This window comes from Neoarius graeffei, chromosome 14 (genome assembly GCF_027579695.1).
Source record: "Neoarius graeffei isolate fNeoGra1 chromosome 14, fNeoGra1.pri, whole genome shotgun sequence".
Classification (NCBI taxonomy): Eukaryota; Metazoa; Chordata; class Actinopteri; order Siluriformes; family Ariidae; genus Neoarius; species Neoarius graeffei.
The window spans coordinates 33,084,327-33,104,126 of NC_083582.1; the positions used below are offsets into that span (position 1 = coordinate 33,084,327).

The window sequence follows — 19,800 nt, forward strand, 5'->3', positions numbered from 1 at the left end:
CTATTTTATTTATAAGCAGTAGTCACATGTACCCATAGGGTACCTATTTTTTTTTTTCCCGCGATATCTTCTTTCATATTCATCATAAGTGCTACCGGGCGAGATTTGTTTTCCCTGGCAAGGCTTCTTGTTGTTATTATTATTATTATTATTATTCACAGGCTTGTGTTACCTTTCTGTTGCTGTTAAATGGGTTTCCAAGATTACATATCACAGTGTTGTCAGCGCTACACTCAATTTCCTGTTTAAAAAAAAGAAATAAGGTTAAAGAAATCACTTCTAGATATTGCAGCAATGCTGTAAATGTTGTAAAAGAGCACCTCTGTGTGGCCTAACCTTGAAACGAAAGCCAGAGTAGGTGAGTGTAGGGGGAACAGTGATGTTGAGCATGGCTTGATGTGCATCCTCAGCCTTCTTGCCACTCTCAGGCACGTTGCTCACCTCCACTAACAACACCAGCTTCTTGACGCTGTTGTTATATTCCATTATCTGTCTATCATTCACGCTGAAATCCAAGTGAAATGTTTTACATTTGGGTTGCAGACAGAAGTGAAGGTAAATCAACAGGACAGCCACTATGACTGAGTCAAAGATGAACAGTGAAGATACAGCCTCAGGACTATTTCAGTTTGTTCTTGTAATGTGGAAACAACCGGTTGTGTCATATTACAAAACACAAAGAAGTCCATAGAGTATTAAATTTTTAGATCGTAATAACGGCCTAACTTTTTATATTATTTTATTACAATATTATATTACAAAGGAGCAACGTTGATACAAAATAAAATGCAAAAGTTGTAGCAACATACGGTACATAGCTAAGGGAAATTCTTTTCTTCACATAGCCCAGCTTGTTAGGAATTTGGGGTCAGAATACAAGGTCAGCCATGATACTGTGCCCCTGGAGCAGAGAGGGTTAAGGGCCTTGCTCAAGGGCCCAACCCTGGCAGCTTGGTGATACTGGGGCTTGAACACCTAACCTTCTGATCAGTAACCCTGGGCCTTCACCACCTTACAATAATGTAAACGAGACACTTAGATAAAAACAAAAAAACCCAAAGAAAACTAGAAGGGCACATGGCAGAGTGCATACCCACGCCAAAACACATATTATCAACATCAAAATCAAATCACTTGAACCAAGGGTAATACTAAAGCCGAACACCAAACCCTTTGTCCGAAATCGCTCCCTACTCACTATATAGGGCACTATATAGTGAGGACACCATTTTGTAGTGCTGCCTGAAACCTTAATGAGCATTATTTACACCCTATATAGCGCACTCAAAGTACCCGCAATGCATCACGAAAAGCAGTGTACAACGATGGTCACTAACCAAAGCAATATATCCCATCATGCATTGCGGTCGCGCTGAAAGAAATCAAATTCAAAGTCTCAAATTTGATTTAATAAAAGGCAGCAACAAAGAAGAAAGAAAGTATTCAGCCTTGATTTAAAAAAAACTGAAAGACGCAGGTACTTTGTATTGATTAATGTGGGAAATACGCTCAGTATAATATGGATTTATCACAAAAATACATGCATGTATTTATTATTTTGAAAACCCACCAGCCGACTGATCTGGCATGTTTTAATTGTGCGACAGTAATGACGTAAATACCAGCGCGACAGAGTAGTGTCCGAAAGTGTTTTTTCATTTTACCAGTGAGCTCGCTATATAGTCCTCTATATAGTAATTCCCTATATAGGAAGTAGGGAGTAGTGAACGAGTGAGCCATTTCAGACACAGGGCAAAGTTCATCCAAATCTGTTCACAACTTTTTGAATTATGTTGGGAACAGGCAAACAAACAAACAAAACAAACAAACAAACAAACAGGCAAAAACATAACCTCCTCCCAGGCTTGTAGTATTCGAGTCTGACTCATCCCCTATTTTTAAGGACTCGTGACTTGACTTGGACTTGAGCATGTGATGACTCGGACTTGGACTCGTGCATTAACTGCATTCGGAATCCTCAATTGGACACAAGGACTCTGATTTTTTCTTTATTTTTTGTAACATGCCATAATAATTTGGCACAAGATATTTATATCCACATTAAGTTTTATACTACTTTTGTGCAAGAGGACGCATATTAGCCTGTTCATGCATCATGTTCAGGAACAAACTAACGTTAATGGCACTAAAATGCCTGGAGAGAAGCCCCTAGGATTGTCCGCTTTGCTTATACAGACTTCTCGTGCAGTGGGAAAAATGCACTGCTCTGTGTTCCATATGTAGAACTATTGAGGAGACGACGGGGACGACCTCGAACTTCAATTGTCATTTGGCGAGACTCCACCCAGAGAAGGAAGTGACACACTATGTTCGTTGCCCTGTTGATAGTGGAGCTTACTTGCTAACCGATGAACTAGCTAGTGTTAACCCTCTCTCATGTTATTTGCCCTGTTGATAGTGGGCGGGGCTTGCTGAGCGATGAACAAGTTTTTTATCTGTAGCCTGTTAACTAAAATGGGGCAGTTGAGCAGTAACTTTAGTCCAACACAGCAGCAGAGGTGGTTTCACATAAAGACAGCAACAGCCACCGTCAAATGGTGCGGATGGGGTCTTGTTCTCGGACTCGAGTCGGACTTGACTCAGATCAGTAATGGACTCGACTCGAAATTTTCTTTAATGACTTGGACTTGAACACTGGGGACTTGAGACTGGACTCGGACTCGAGGTTGAGTGACTCGACTACAACACTGCATGCTCCAACAAAGTTGGCGGAGAAAACTAACAATGTCAGGCATCATGTCAAAAAGTACTGGCACTTTTGTAACATACCTGGGGAATACAGTTTGCTGCTCACTGGCAAACTGCGCCTTCACCTGCAGATTACTGTGGCATTTGTTATCCGAGCCACACTCCTTCTGGAAGTTAATCTAAAACAGGAATAAATGACCAATAACAAGTGTTTCTGCATTAATGTATTTGTGTGTGTGTGTGTGTGTGTGTGTGTGTATATACAGTGGGGCAAAAAAGTATTTAGTCAGTCACCAATTGTGCAAGTTCTCTCACTTAAAAAGATGAGAGAGGCCTGTAATTTTATCATAGGTACACTTCAACTATGAGAGACAGAATGGGGGGAAAGAATCCATGAAATCACATTGTAGGATTTTTAATGAATTTATTTGCAAATTATGGTGGAAAATAAGTATTTGGTCAATAACAAAAGTTCATCTCAATACTTTGTTATATACCCTTTGTTGGCAATGACAGAGGTCAAATGTTTTCTGTAAGTCTTCACAAGGTTTTCACACACTGTTGCTGGTATTTTGGCCCATTCCTCCATGCAGATCTCCTCTAGAGCAGTGATGTTTTGGGGCTGTCGCTGGGCAACACGGACTTTCAACTCCCTCCAAAGATTTTCTATGGGGTTGAGATCTGGAGACTGGCTAGGCCACTCCAGGACCTTGAAGTGCTTCTTACGAAGCCACTCCTTCATTGCCCGGGCGGTGTGTTTGGGATCATTGTCATGCTGAAAGACCCAGCCACGTTTCATCTTCAATGCCCTTGCTGATGGAAGGAGGTTTTCACTCAAAATCTCACGATACATGGCCCCATTCATTCTTTCATTTACACAGATCAGTCGTCCTGGTCCCTTTGCAGAAAAACAGCCCCAAAGCATGATGTTTCCACCCCCATTCTTCACAGTAGGTATGGTGTTCTTTGGATGCAACTCAGCATTCTTTCTCCTCCAAACACAACAAGTTGAGTTTTTACCAAAAAGTTCTATTTTGGTTTCATCTGACCATATGACATTCTCCCAATCCTCTTCTGGATCATCCAAATGCTCTCTAGCAAACTTCAGACGGGCCTGGACATGTACTGGCTTAAGCAGGGGGACACGTCTGGCACTGGAGGATTTGAGTCCCTGGCGGCGTAGTGTGTTACTGATGGTAGCCTTTGTGACTTTGGTCCCAACTCTCTGCAGGTCATTCACTAGGTCCCCCTGTGTGGTTCTGGGATTTTTGCTCACCGTTCTTGTGATCATTTTGACCCCACGGGGTGAGATCTTGCGTGGAGCCCCAGATCGAGGGAGATTATCGGTGGTCTTGTATGTCTTCCATTTTCTAATAATTGCTCCCACAGTTGATTTCTTCACACCAAGCTGCTTACCTATTGCAGATTCAGTCTTCCCAGCCTGGTGCAGGTCTACAATTTTGTTTCTGGTGTCCTTTGACAGCTCTTTGGTCTTGGCCATAGTGGAGTTTGGCGTGTGACTGTTTGAGGTTGTGGACAGGTGTCTTTTATACTGATAACGAGTTCAAACAGGTGCCATTAATACAGGTAACGAGTGGAGGACAGAGGAGCCTCTTAAAGAAGAAGCTACAGGTCTGTGAGAGCCAGAAATCTTGCTTGTTTGTAGGTGACCAAATACTTATTTTACCAAGGAATTTACCAATTAATTCATTAAAAATCCTACAATGTGATTTCCTGGATTCTTTCCCCCCATTCTGTCTCTCATAGTTGAAGTGTACCTATGATGAAAATTACAGGCCTCTCTCATCTTTTTAAGTGGGAGAACTTGCACAACTGGTGGCTGACTAAATACTTTTTTGCCCCACTGTATATGTTTTATATATATTATTTTATTTGACATTTTCTATAGACACTATACAGCCAAAACTTTGTGGAAACCTGACCATCACACCCTTGTGGTTGGTTCTTCCCCACAAAATTGTCTGGAATGTCTTTGTATGCTGTAGCATTACAATTTCCCTTGTACAGAAAGCGAGCTCCATGAAGACATGGTTTGCTGAGGTTCAAGTGCAAGAACTTGAGAGTCCTGAACAGAGGCCTTTTCTCAATCCCACTGAACACTTTTGGAATTAACTGGCACACTGACTGCACCCCAGGCCTCCTCACCCAACATCAGAGCGTGACCTTACTAATGCGCTTGTAGCTGAAGGAACAAAACAAATCCCCACAGCCATGCTCCAAAATCTAGTGGAAAGCCTTCCCAGAAGAATGGAGTTTATTATAATAGCAAACAGACTAAATCTGGAATGCTCTGAAAATCTCAAAAAGCACATATACGCGTGATGGCTAGGTGTCCACATATGTTTGGTCATATACTATATGCAATATATACAGTATATCACATATAGTGCCATCCACTATTATTGCCCCCCCCCCCCCAAAAAAAAAAAAAAAGATTCGTAAAAAGGGTAAAAAACAATTCCATATTTTGGTGAAGTTGCTTCATCTCACACTGGAAAAATACAACCTTTAAATGAAATACATTTCTTCAGAACAAAACAAATCCCTCATCAAAAAACTATTATTTTTAACAAAAACACATGTCACTATTATTGGCATCCCTGGAAATGATATTGAACACAATGTATTGAAGCATGTTTCCCATTTAAATTGGACAGTATTTTTGAGTTGATTGGAGTGTGTAGGAATTTTCAAGCTGCAATCCAGGACTTCCTGATTAACTGGGGAACAAATATGAGGTGACACAGAGGCCAAATTCCCTCATCAACATGGGAAAGATAAGAGAACACACGAACCAAATGAGGGAGAAGTGTGTTGACCTTCATAAGTCAGGGAATGGTTATTATATATATACAAAAAAAAGTTATTCGCCTGAAAATGTCCATTTTAATAATAAAAAAAGTGGACACCAACTGGAACTGTTACAAACTCGCCTGGAAGAGGACCCAAGTTTATTTTGCCCCCACGTACAGTGAGGAGGATGGCAAGAGAGGCAAAAAAAAAAAAAAAATCAAAAATCCCAGGGATCACTGTTGGTGAATTACAAGAAAAAGTAAAATCTTGGGGTTTCCAAGTCTCCAAAACCACTATCTCCATTCAAAGCCACCTCCAAGCCAACAGGTTATTTGGAAGGTTTGCCAGGAATAAGTATTTTCTGTCAGTTAACCACAAACAAGCACCTGAAGTTTGTGAAACGCTACAACAACTCTGACTGGAACCGTGTTCTATGGTTTGATGAAACAAAAATGGAGCTTTCTGGCAATAAACACTCATGGTGGGGTTGGAGTAAAAAGAAAGATGATTATAATGAAAAGAACCCGATTCCAACGGTAAAATATGGTTGAAGTTCTGTGATGTTTTGGGGCTGTTTGTCCTCCAAAGGCCCTGGAAACCTTGTTAGCGTACATGGCATCACAGGCTCCATGAAATACCAGGACATTTTAAATCAGAATCTGGCTGCTTCTGGCAGGAAACTAAAACTGGATCATCAGTGGATCTTCCAGCAGGACAATGATCCAAAGGATTTGTCCAAATCAAGACAAAAATGGTTCGCTGAGCACAGAATCAAGCTTCTGCCCTGGCCATCTCAGTCCCCTGACCTGAATCCCATTGAAAACCTGTGGGCTGAGCTGAAGAGGAGAGAGCACAAGAGAGGGCCAAGGACCCTGGATGATCGGGAGAGATTGTGTAAAGAGGAACGGTCTCAGATGCCCTGCTCTGTATCTCCATCCTTATAAAATGTTATAGGAGAGACTCGGTGCTGTTTTACTGGCAAAAGCAGGGTGTATAGAGTATTACACGCAGGGGTGCCAGTAATAGTGGCACATGTGTTTTTGTTGAAAATAATTATTTCTTGATGATGTTTTTCTTTGAATAAATTTATTTCCATTAAAGGTTGGATTTTTCTCATATTTTTCAGTGTGAGATGAAGCGACGTCACCAAAGGGTGGATCTTTTCTAACCCTTTTTGCCAATAATTGTGGACAGCAGTGTAAATGTTACGTTTCACATTCCCATGGCTGAACCGTTTCTATCATTTAATCAGCCACTGCATGTGTAATATGTTTGTATCTGTATAATTTGTATCTGTACCTCGGTTTTCTCAGTCAGCTGCTGCTGCCCACTGAGCATAGGAAATGCATCGAGGTCCTGTAGGGTCTGAGTGGGCTCCACTGCAGCTTCGTTCAGAGAAACGTTTAGGAGAAACACAATCGGCTCCAGCTTATTTGTTACCTGCTCCTGTTGTGGAGGAAACATGGTTTGTGAACACCGCAGTCCATTTCCGAACGAACTCTACTGTGCTTCGACTGCAGGGATTCAAAAGCGATTCAGTTCTTCATCAACCCAAGTGTTGTGAGTGAACCAAACATTCCATATACTGTATTGCCGAATTGCAGACCTTTTTAAATTTATTTTATTTTTTTTAGATGCAGTCTACCAAGTTGAATCCTGAGGCTATTTGAGCCTATTTCTTCAAAAGACAGTTTCGTTAACATTAATTGCAACATTAACTACAGTCATTGTTGTTAAAGGAGTGATTATGTTATGGGATATTCCTCACAGTCAGCGGTGAATGTGGCGCAAAATGAAAAACATGAGCTTTTGCACACTATTGGCATTATCTTAACCAGCTTCATGAGGTAGTCACCTGGAATGCTTTTCAATTAACAGGCATGCCTCGTCAAAAGTTAATTAGTGGACGAGGTTCTTGCCTTCTTAATGTGTTTGAGATCAAACAGTAAATAATAAATAATAAAAATATAGTAAATCGCCCTATTCTACACCACAACTGTAGTAATCCATATTATGTCAAGAACCGAACAACTAAGTAAAGAGAAACGACATCCATCATTACTTTAAGACATGAACTGTCTTTTAGTGAATAAAATAAAGAAAAAACATTGAATTAGAAGGTGTGTCCAAACTTTTGACTGGTACTGTATATTTAACAGTTATTCCACGAAATCTAATTGTACATGAGCTGATAGCTGATGAGGCATATAGCACCGAGTCGGCTATGAGCCATGTATGACGAGATTGAGTGGATTTACTGTTTTATTCTATCCACATTCACTGGATTTTGAGAAACAGAGCATTTTTATTTTTAGCAAATTCGATAAATAAAAGCTTTATACAAAACGTCCGACAAAATCATTTCTGCTTAGGCGGACTTCTTAAAAACCTATCCACGGCTGCACGAGTTGACTTTAGTGTTGTTTTTTTGTAGAAAGTGCCGTCTCGCTGTTGTGCCACGGTATAGAATAGCTTTAGACGTTTATTTAATTTTTCCTTGGACATTTCAGTTCTGTAATTTTCAAACTTCTTTGAGCTTTTGAACCACTCTAAAAAAATTCAACAAATTTTAATGCTTAAAGATGAAGAACGAAAACAGATCGGCGAAATAACAGAAGCAGTTCGTGAAAAATGCTATAATGATCTCATCTCATTACCTCTAGCCGCTTTATCCTGTTCTACAGGGTCGCAGGCAAGCTGGAGCCTATCCCAGATGACTACGGGCGAAAGGCGGGGTACACCCTGGACAAGTCGCCAGGTCATCACAGGGCTGACACATAGACACAGACAACCATTCACACTCACATTCACACCTACGGTCAATTTAGAGTCAGCAGTTAGCCTAACCTGCATGTCTTTGGACTGTGGGGGAAACCGGAGCACCCGGAGGAAACCCACGTGGACACGGGGAGAACATGCAAACTCCGCACAGAAAGGCCCTCGCCGGCCACGGGGCTCGAACCCGGACCTTCTTGCTGTGAGGTGACAGCGCTAACCACTACACCACTGTGCCGCCAGAAACAGAGCATTTTTATTTACATTTTTTGCAAATTTGATAAAGAAAAGCTTTATACAAAACGTCCGACAAAATCATTTCCGCTTAGGCGGACTTCTTAAAAACCTATCCACGGCTGCATGAGTTGACTTTAGTGTTGTTTTTTTGTAGAAAGTGCCGTCTCGCTGTTGTGCCGCGGTATAGAATAGCTTTAGACGTTTATTTAATTTTTCCTTGGACATTTCAGTTCTGTAATTTTCAAACTTCTTTGAGCTTTTGAACCACTCTAAAAAAATTCAACAAATTTTAATGCTTAAAGATGAAGAATGAAAACAGATCGGTGAAATAACAGAAGCAGTTCGTGAAAAATGCTATAATGATCTCATCTCATTACCTCTAGCCGCTTTATCCTGTTCTACAGGGTCGCAGGCAAGCTGGAGCCTATCCCAGCTGACTACGGGCGAAAGGCGGGGTACACCCTGGACAAGTCGCCAGGTCATCACAGGGCTGACACATAGACACAGACAACCATTCACACTCACATTCACACCTACGGTCAATTTAGAGTCACCAGTTAACCTAACCTGCATGTCTTTGGACTGTGGGGGAAACCGGAGCACCCGGAGGAAACCCACGCGGACACGGGAAGAACATGCAAACTCCGCACAGAAAGGCCCTCGTCGGCCACGGGGCTCGAACCCGGACCTTCTTGCTGTGAGGCAACAGCACTAACCACTACACCACCGTGCCGCCCTGCTATAATGATAATTCTTGAAAAATAAAAAAAGATGCGTTCTTACCGTCAAATACTTTTATTCCAAATTTTGTTGCTTTTTTGTATTTTTGGGGGTTTTGCTTTCGAGTAGAGTTTTTATTTCGTCCTCAGTTGGTTCAGCAACACGCTCCGCCATTTTGCTTTTCTCTACTCATGGTATATGAACTGATAGCCTAGTAGTAGAGTAGCCAATCAGAGCACGTGATTGCTCATATCCAGTGAATGTGGATAGAATAATAATAACTGTAGTTATTAAATAATGAGACTTGAAGGAATTAATAAGTGACAGTGCATTCGATTACGTTAGGATTTCTAATTTGGTGAAACAATTTTGTGACAGGGGGGAAAAAAAAAGCAAAAACAAAGGGAAAGACCAAGATACGTTACTGACTGCAATGGAAAGCAGCAACCTATCCAATAGTTTGCACAATCATGCATTTCATGTACAGTCTGCATTGAGACGATGATTGTAAGATTCAGCAAGTAGGCCAGTGAAATCTAGTCATCTGGCTGTGTGATGTTTTTTGGCCAACGTCTGACTGCAGTGAATTATTTTCACTCGTGGCTATTTGTGTAAGGTTGTTGAATGCTGCTTACATTTACTCGAAGCTTGAGCTCCTGGCAGGCTGGAGAGGAGAAGGACAGGAGGCCTGTGTATGTGCTTTTGCCATTGAGGAAGTGCACTCTTGGGCTCCACCGATTGCGGTCCGCCTCTACAGTGTATCGTACAGCTGAGAAGAGAAGAAAGGGCTTACGGGTTTATCATTCATAAGACCAGTCGTGCTTAAAAATTTGTCCGATTCTGCTTTTACTTACTAATGTCCTTCTTGAAGTTGCGTTTGCCGTTGCTCAGTGTATAACTAAAACACATCTTTGCTGTTATACTGCAAATACATAATACATAATGTTCATTCAACATGGTTTGAGCCAAAAAGATCTGAAATGGATTCCGTGACCATGAGCTGATAAAAGAACCCAAATATCCTTACCAAGTATCTGTGCACTGGCTGGGATCCACAATTTTTGGCTTGACTGTGAAGTTTCTGGATAAATGGATGACTGGACGTGCCCTTATATGAGAACAATTAATTATTTGAGGAACATCCATTCATACACACTTGATGAAATATACCATTGGATAGTAAACATTTCATAACTAACCTCAAAAGTGCTATGCGGTCATCGAGAGAGCCGACTAAGATATCAGGATATTTGTTGTTGTCCATATCCATGCCTCCGCTGAGGGAATAACCGAATGTCTGGAACCCACTAGAGCCCAATGACTTCCCTTCAATAACCTACCAAACAATCCATACAATTCTACATTATCCATCCAGTATATTCTACACTAGTTGGATAAAACATTATCTGCTCATTTGTTTCAGGAGCAACTTCTTTTTCTGAAGTCAGTTATTAAATTTAATGCACTTTGCTTCTTATATACTTGTAGAGCAAGATGCTACTCAGATTTACCTGACTGGGAGCATTTGTTATTCCTTCCTTGCTCCCCATCCATATATAGACTTTCCCAGAATCATAGAACGGCGCGCCGACTGCAAAATCTAACATGGTAGATCAAGAGAGTGGACATTTAAGGGAGTGGACACCTTCATACACTTGGGTTATTCATCCTCTAGGTGGCAGCAAACGTCCAAGATTTCAGCTAAGTTCTACTTTATTGTCGTTTCACTTTTAAAGTGCAAGATATAAGAAGAACATAAACATGTTAGCTTTGTCCATTCAGCATTTTGGTTAAACTACAATTAACAGTTATTCCACGAAATCGAGTCAGACATGAGTTGATAGCTGATGAGGTGCGGTAGCACCGAGTCGGCTATCAGCCATGTACAAGGAGATTGAGTGGAATAATGGTTTTATATTATCCACATTCACTGGATTTTGAGAAACAGAGCATTTTTATTTTTTGCAACTTCGATAAATAAAAACTTTATACAAAATGTCCGACAAAATCATTTCCGCTTAGAATGGAAACAAACCGGCGAAATGACAGTAGCAATTTGTGAAAAATGCGTTCATAATATTTCTTCGAAAATAAAAAAAGATATGTTCTTACCATCAAATACTTTCATTCCATATTTTGTTGCTTTTTTTGCATTTTTTGAGGTTTTGTTTTCGAGTAGAGTTTTTACTTCGTCCTCGGTTGGTTCAGTAACCATTTTGTTTTTCGCTACTCATGGTACAGTGCTCGGCGTAAATGAGTACACCCCCTTTGAAAAGTAACATTTTAAACAATATCTCAATGAACGCAAACAATTTCCAAAATCTTGAAAAGACAAAGTTTAATAGAACATCTGTTTAACTTATAACGTGAAAGTAAGGTTAATAATATAACTTAGATTACACATTTTTCAGTTTTACCCAAATTAGGGTGGTGCAAAAATGAGTACACCCCACAACAAAAACTACGACGTCTAGTACTTTGTACTGTATGGCTTCCATGATTTTTAATGACAGCACCAAGTCTTCTAGGCATGGAATGAACACGTTGGCAACATTTTGCAACATCAATCTTTTTCCATTCTTCAACAATGACCTCTTTTAGTGACTGGATGCTGGATGGAGAGTGATGCTCAACTTGTCTCTTCAGAATTCCCCAAAGAAAATAATTCCTTTCCACCACAAAGGTCAAGGCTACAAGAAGATCAGCAAAGTTTTACTTATCAGTCAGAATACTGTAGCAAAAGTGGTACAAAAATTTAAGAAAGATGGAACTGCAACCATCTCACAGAGACGTCCAGGTCATCCACGGAAGTTAGCACCTCGACAGGAGCGTCTTCTGGTGAGAAGGGTTGAAGAAAATTGGCACGCAAGTTCACTGCAGTTATCTAAAGAAGTAGAAAGCCAAACTGGGGTGACTATTTCCCGTGACACAATACGGCGTACACTGCAGAGGAATGGCATGCATGGATGCCGTCCACGAAAGAAGCCTCTCCTAAAGCCCAGGCACAAAAAAGCCCGCCTACACAGCAAAATCCCCAGTGTTGAATTAACACCCAGAGTGTTGATTTAACACCCTACTGTGTTTATATAGGTCCAATTGGACACAAATTAACTCTGAAAGTGTTAATTCAACACTGAGGAATTTGCTGTGTAGAGTTTGCCAGGGCCCATGCTGACAAAGATGAAGACTACTGGGACTCTATACTCTGGAGTGATGAGACCAAGATAAATGTTTTTGGAACTGATGACTTCAAAACTGTATGGTGTCGCAAAGGTGAGGAATACAAAGAAAAATGCCTGGTGCCTACAGTGAAACATGGTGGTGGCAGTGTCCTTATGTGGGGCTGCATGAGTGCTGCTGGTGTCGGGGAGCTGCATTTCATTGATGGCATCATGAATTCACAGAGGTATTGCTCTATACTGAAAGAGAAGATGCTACCATCACTCCGTGCCCTTGGTCATCGTGCACTTTTCCAAAATGACTAAACACACATCTAAGGCCACTGTTGGATTTCTGAAGAAGAACAGGGTGAAAGTGATTCAGTGGCCAAGTATGTCTCCTGATCTGAACCCAATCGAACACCTATGGGGAATTCTGAAGAGACAAGTTGAGCATCACTCTCCATCCAGCATCCAGTCACTAAAAGAGGTCATTGTTGAAGAATGGAAAAAGATTGATGTTGCAAAATGTCGCCAACTTGTTCATTCCATGCCTAGAAGACTTGGTGCTGTCATTAAAAATCATGGAGGCCATACAAAGTACTAGATGTAGTAGTTTTTGTTGTGGGGTGTACTCATTTTTGCACCACCCTAATTTGAGTAAAACTGAAAAATGTGTAATCTAAGTTATATTATTAACCTTACTTTCCCGTTATAAAAGTTAAATAGATGTTCTATTAAATTTTGTCCTGTCAACATTTTGGAAATTGTTTGTGTTCATTGAGATATTGTTTAAAACTTTTCGAAGGGGGTGTACTCATTTACGCTCAGCACTGTATATGAGCTGATATTCTAGTAGTAGAGCAGCCAATCAGAGCGCACAACTGCTCATATCCAGTGAATGTGGATAGAATAAATGTTATTATATGGAAGCTATAATATGCAACACTACTGTGTTTGGCCAAAAGTTTGTGGATGCCTGACCATCACAACCATATGTGCTTGTTGAATATCCGAATTCCAGATTTAATCCCTGTTTTGCACTTGTAATAAGCTCCACTCTTCTGGGAAGGCATTCCAGTAGATTTTGGAGCGTGGCTGTGAGGATTTGTGTTCATTCAGCCATAAGAGCACAAGTGAAGACAGGTGAGGAGGCCTGGGTTGCAGTCTGTGTTCCAGTACATCCTAAAGGTATTCAGTGGGGTTGAGTTGAGGTTAAGGGACTGTGCAGGACACTTGAATTCTTCTACTCCAACCTTGTCACACCATGCCTTCATGGAGCTCACTTTGTGCACAGGGGCATTGTGATGCTGGAACAGGTTTCAGGCTCTTGGTTCCAGTGAAGGGGAATTGGAACAGTTTGGGTGAGATGGTCTGGTGTCCACATACTTTTGTCCATATTGTGTAAACCACATGCATTTGTTTACTGTATCATTCTGAAGTACCTTGGAATCCATCCTGATTTACATCTCCGATAGCTGCCACCGAGAATCCAAACGCAGAACCCTTGGCACCTTTCAGGACGACACTAGACTTGGTCTGGAAAGATCCGTTTTCATTCATGAAAATGTACACTGCTCCACCTTGCTCTTTGTAGCGGTCAAAGTAGAACGGCGCTCCCACTATCAGGTCATTCCAGCTGAGGTGAGCAGGCAGCACAAAACATGACAAAGCCAAAAGAGACTTTGGTTAGCTTTTGTTTGTTCCTTTGTTTGTTCACATGGGCAATTTCATGTTTGTGGTGAAAGGTGAGCAGTCAGAGAAGGGTTGAATAAGGACAGACATTTTGTAGTAACAAAGAACAAATGTGTGATTGCCTGGGAAAGACATTCATGTGGTGAAAGACATTTTCTAATATACCCATCTGAATAAAGTTCTCGTATTTTAAAGTGAGGACTTAGAAGTCAATTACACACTGTAATAAGTGCATGTTTTAACTGGTAATATTATCTTTTTTATTATTACCTCCACCAACTTTGTTGAAGAAGGTTATGTTTTCGCCTACGTTTGTTTGCGTGTTCCCAATGTAACAAAATGTCCTGAACGGATTTTGATGAAATTTGGAGGAAAGGTGGGCCATGGGCCAAGGAACAATTGATTAGATTTTGATGAAAATCAGGATATGTATGTGGATCCAGATTTTTTTTTTTGCCTTTTCCCAACGTAACTCAAAAAGTAGTGAACGGATTTGGATGAAATTTGGTGTACAGGTTCAGTATTATCCAAAGTTCAAGTGAGTTGATTTTGATGTTGATAATATGTGGCTTGGTGGAGGTATGGACTCTACCGTGTGCCCTTCTAGCTTGTAAAAATGTATTAACCATGCATGGCAGATTTCTGTAATTTAACAGTAAAACACTGGAGGTGCCAGACATTTTGCTGTTTTTTGTGTTATAACTGGCTTATCAAGTCATATTTTATCAATCATGTCACTTAATCCACATTTTGCATTCACTTGTTTTGTTAAAGGTATTAGCATTTTATTAACAATACACTAAAAAAAAGGACATCTTAGATAGGTAGACATCTTGAATGAAGGAAAAGTTATCGAATATTTCTCATGATGAGATTGTTATATAACAAATATGAGACCATTAAACCTATTTTTAGATGTATTTCAAGTCAAAGTCCCTTCAATGCCAGGATCTGGTCTTCCCAGGAAGTCTCCAGTCCCAGTACTAATCAGCTCTTTGAGGCGTATGGGTGTGGCACTGATCTCCGTTTCCATAGCCCTCGGCCTCTCGCCTATACAGCTAGGGTTACAGGGGGGGGGGGGGGGGGGGGGCTAGTCCTCTGGTAACCGCGAGAGTTTGACTTCCCTACTCGCATCTGTATTGCAGTACGCCTTGCCAGATGATAGTAGGTACCATTTTTACGATGGTCTTTGGTATGACCTGACCAGAAGTAGAACATGTGATCTCCCGGTCGAGAGGCAGACACGCTAACCACTAGGCCAGAGGTGGGCAAACTACGGCCCGCGGGCCACATCCGGCCCGTTGGCGTTTTTAATCCGGCCCGCGGAAGACAATCATATAAACACGACTGAGCAGATCTATAAACTATAAGCATCAGTGTTATCACGTAGACAGGTAGAGATCCGTCTTTCCAGTCAGTCGTATTCACGCGAGATTACATTTGCAGAGTGGTGCAGCGCGTGCCATGGAAGTCATTCTGGCGCCCGTGCCAATGGTGATCTCGAGAACACAGGATAAAACTTTACAATGAGTGGTTCTAAAAAAAGAAAAGTGGACAGTGAGTGCAGGGTGTTCAATAAAGAATGGACAACTCATCTCATCTCATTATCTCTAGCCGCTTTATCCTTCTACAGGGTCGCAGGCAAGCTGGAGCCTATCCCAGCTGACTACGGGCGAAAGGCGGGGTACACCCTGGACAAGTTGCCAGGTCATCACAGGGCTGACACATAGACACAGACAACCATTCACACTCACATTCACACCTACGGTCAATTTAGAGTCACCAGTTAACCTAACCTGCATGTCTTTGGACTGTGGGGGAAACCGGAGTACCCGGAGGAAACCCACGCGGACACGGGGAGAACATGCAAACTCCACACAGAAAGGCCCTCGCCGGCCCCGGGGCTCGAACCCAGGATCTTCTTGCTGTGAGGCGACAGCGCTAACCACTACACCACCGTGCCGAGAATGGACAACTAAATATTTTTTTTGCTTTAGTCCGATCAAAGGCTGTATGCCTTATTTGCAAAGAAACCGTTGCAGTTTTAAAAGAATATAACATCAAACGGCACTTTTCCTCCAAGCATGCTAATTATGCTAACAACCAGTCAGCGCAAGAACGGACGAATACAGCTCAGCGGTTGCTGAGTGAATGTGAGTATTAACACTTTCTCTTTTTAAAACTATGTTGGAGCTGTAATAAGATGGTAGTCACATGTTTACAGCAGGTGGCTGCTGTAGTGCTGGTGTTTATGTGTATATATTTTTTTATGTGCCAATCTATTGAACTGCAAGCATTTTTCTGCTCTGCCTTTGTTGACTGAGAACTAAAATAAATGTCAATCTGATCTGCATTTGGGTCTCTGTCAGTGAAGGCCTTACAATAACACTAAAGCTTTTCCGGTTTATGTTCGATATGTATGAATTTGGTGTTGGCCCGGCCCGCCTGGCAAATTTCAAAAGTCAATGTGGCCCCTGAGCCAAAAGGTTTGCCCACCCCTGCACTAGGCCAACTCACGGTCTTAGACGTATTTACGGAGTTAAAATGTTCTTTTGGCAGATAATTGGACTTTTTTCTAGAAATAAATGCTTACAAATAAACAAAGTTATTTGCTAATAGGTTAAGACCATTTCATGCTGGAAATGAGTAAAAATATGTATAAAAAGAGGCTTAACAATTTTCTATTTGTTTAAAAACATGTAATAAAGAGAATTATTATATATACAGGACACTTTTTTCGGTGGAATAAAAACGTGTTCTATTCCCGTCTAGCAGGTTTCATTCATTTGGTTTGATAGCATGCAGTATTGTTAGCATATCGCTCATCAATGTACAAGTGTATTACGTCACTCTACCCAACGGAGAATGAATGTTGAATATGGTTTACGATAATGCATGGTTGTCAAGACAACATGACGTCACATGTCAGAGCTGATGCAATGAGAGAGTTTTCTGCTGAAAGGCTACCAAACCTGAAAGGCTACCAAAACTTTATTAGATATTCTTCATGTGTATTTACAAGAGAAAAGCATACCAACGGACATTGCAAAACTGGAAAAGCGATATGTCGGAGATGTAAATCTTCCATGCTCACGAGTCATCTCATCTCATTATCTCTAGCGGCTTTATCCTGTTCTACAGGGTCACAGGCAAGCTGGAGCCTATCCCAGCTGACTACGGGCGAAAGGTGGGGTACACCCTGGACAAGTCGCCAGGTCATCACAGGGCTGACACATAGACACAGACAACCATTCACACTCATATTTACACCTACGGTCAATTTAGAGTCACCAGTTAACCTAACCTGCATGTCTTTGGACTGTGGGGGAAACCGGAGCACCCGGAGGAAACCCACGCAGACACGGGGAGAACATGCAAACTCTGCACAGAAAGGCCCTCGCCGGCCACGGGGCTCGAACCCGGACCTTCTTGCTGTGAGGCGACAACGCTAACCACCACCGTGCCACCATGCTCACGAGTGACTGTGACAATTTGTAAGCAAACATGGCCGCCAGGTTTGCTTCGTTAAATACATAAGATTTAGAGAGAATTTTGAAAGAGAAAGACGCGTTGAACACCTGAAAGGAATGTATAATAATATAATAATAATAATAATAATAATAATAATAATAATAATATTGGCTGGCTTTTTTCATGGTATATCAGATATATTCCATTCAGCTAGCATGATACTGAATTTGTCTTCGACTCGGTCAATATCATGCTAGCTCAGTGGAATATATCTGATATACCATGAAAAAAAGCCAGCCAATATTATTTAAATATTTCTTGAATTTGCCAATATATGAGATTTTTACTTGCTGAAGTAGAATTTCGCAGTGTATGTATCTGTAGGTGCTGCATCCAAAGGGTCAAATCAGGGGTGCAGATTGGGGGGGGACACAAAAGTGATTTTTTTTTTTGCCCGTATGCAACTCATACCATGCAACCATAAATCACAACTTTGTAGAGGCTCACCACATCATTCAAAAAGTACTGCACAGGGAATCATTTGTCTGAAAATACATTTGTTTGTACAACTTTTAATAATTTTGGGGATTTTTATTGGGGGGGACAATTCATGTTTTTCAGAAATTGGGGGGGTCATGTCCCCCCCCGCGGATCTGCGCCCATGGGTCAAATGTTTGCTTGTTTAAAAATATTAAGAGAAGTCTACAATTTCTATGGGATGTGCCTATTTTTTCACATGACTGTACATACAGTGCCAGTCAGTACCAGTCATTTCTATTAACTGTGAGGTGATTTACATCTTATAGTGTCCTAAAAACATCCTGTCTGCCCATCAGTGAGGACACTATGCATGAAAGTTGACTGTTGGCAAACTCAATTTTGGCTAAAAACTGACTACAGCTTTCAGTCACAGCATCATCTAATGCAGTGTTTCTCAACCACTGGGCCGCGCCCCATTAGTGGGATGTGAAGCGCCATCTAGTGGGCCGTGAATTTTTTTTCAAGTTGAAGCTAATTTTTACTCGTAGTAGGGTACAATTGCTGGGTTGCATCCGACGTCACCTCCGACTCATTAAGCTACGGTCACGCTCCAGCTCGCGATGCTTTGCGATGGGTTATCGATGAAAATGAGGCATTTTGATGGCGATATACACGTGAGCTAAAAGTTGTGGTCAAACAGCAGGTGAACACTTGACTATCATGCCTATGTGTGCTTGAGCCTGGTGCAGCTCTTGGGACCCAGTTGTTATGGGAAACACCTGATAATGATTTGAGCACAATCAGCACGCACGGATATGGACACTGTTTTCACAGAGGCTTTGCGAAGTATTTCATTATCACTGTCACATTTGTTTCTTGCCATGTTTGTAACGCTGTTTAAATACTCTGCTTTCTATTTTGTTTTTGTAAATATCATGCCTGCTAATAAACACTCTTCCTGCACTTAGATCCGTCTACCGCTGTCTATTTTGTAGTGTCCTGATCCCCAGATCTTTAACCCAGCCATGCATAAAAAGTTGTACGTCTCCATGCTCTTCCAGGTTTTCATCTGTGTGTTTGTGTAGAACAATGTCTGCAGCACCAGGTAGTTTGAGATGTCGGGAAACTCAATGGATGGATAATTTTCCAACTCGTAGGAAAAATCCTTCTTTGTTAGCGTGTAAGGATCTAATCCCACTGAGTGATTTCTATATCCATTTCTTTTGAGTGTGTTTATTGGTTTTAATAACTTGCTTGTTTGCTGAACACAAACATGGCAATAAGTTCTTGTGTTAATGGACCAGACTCCACTTTTGGATCATTAATCCCTTTTGACTGCAAATGCCCTGCATGCATGGTTTAGCTTCTGGCACATCTATACAGTTTTAAATACAATACCTACAATTAAAGACAGTTTGTTTTATTGTATTTATTTTATTCCTGGGCTCCAGTCTGTAACAGGGAGTCATGTCGTATCCCATTAATACACTTTACAGTAGATTATTAGATTCTAATAGAATAAATTAGCCAAAATAATTGGGGATCTTTTTTAATGGGCCTTGACTCGTTACAAGCAGGAATAGGTGGGCCTTAAAGTAAAAAAGGTTGAGAACCCCTGGTCTAATGGCTTTTCCACACAAATTGGAAAAAGTCGCTAGACAGTACAAGAAATAGCTAATAAAATTGATCCTGACAGTGTCTATGAACAATTTAATTCACATTTTTGTACTACATCGATACC

General features: G+C 41.1%; 1 protein-coding gene across 1 annotated transcript in view; it reads right to left on the bottom strand.

The window, feature by feature from the left end:
• Nucleotides 1-19,800, bottom strand: part of itga3b (integrin, alpha 3b) — a 157,697-nt gene that overhangs the window by 23,778 nt on the left and 114,119 nt on the right. The window contains exons 7-16 of the mRNA XM_060939557.1: nt 13,859-14,052; nt 10,767-10,855; nt 10,455-10,591; nt 10,283-10,363; nt 10,110-10,177; nt 9,891-10,024; nt 6,823-6,969; nt 2,791-2,888; nt 337-505; nt 173-241 (exon numbers count right to left, since the gene is read on the bottom strand). Of these exons, the coding sequence (XP_060795540.1) occupies nt 173-241; nt 337-505; nt 2,791-2,888; nt 6,823-6,969; nt 9,891-10,024; nt 10,110-10,177; nt 10,283-10,363; nt 10,455-10,591; nt 10,767-10,855; nt 13,859-14,052 (1,186 nt within the window). The remainder of the gene's footprint in view (nt 1-172; nt 242-336; nt 506-2,790; nt 2,889-6,822; nt 6,970-9,890; nt 10,025-10,109; nt 10,178-10,282; nt 10,364-10,454; nt 10,592-10,766; nt 10,856-13,858; nt 14,053-19,800) is intronic.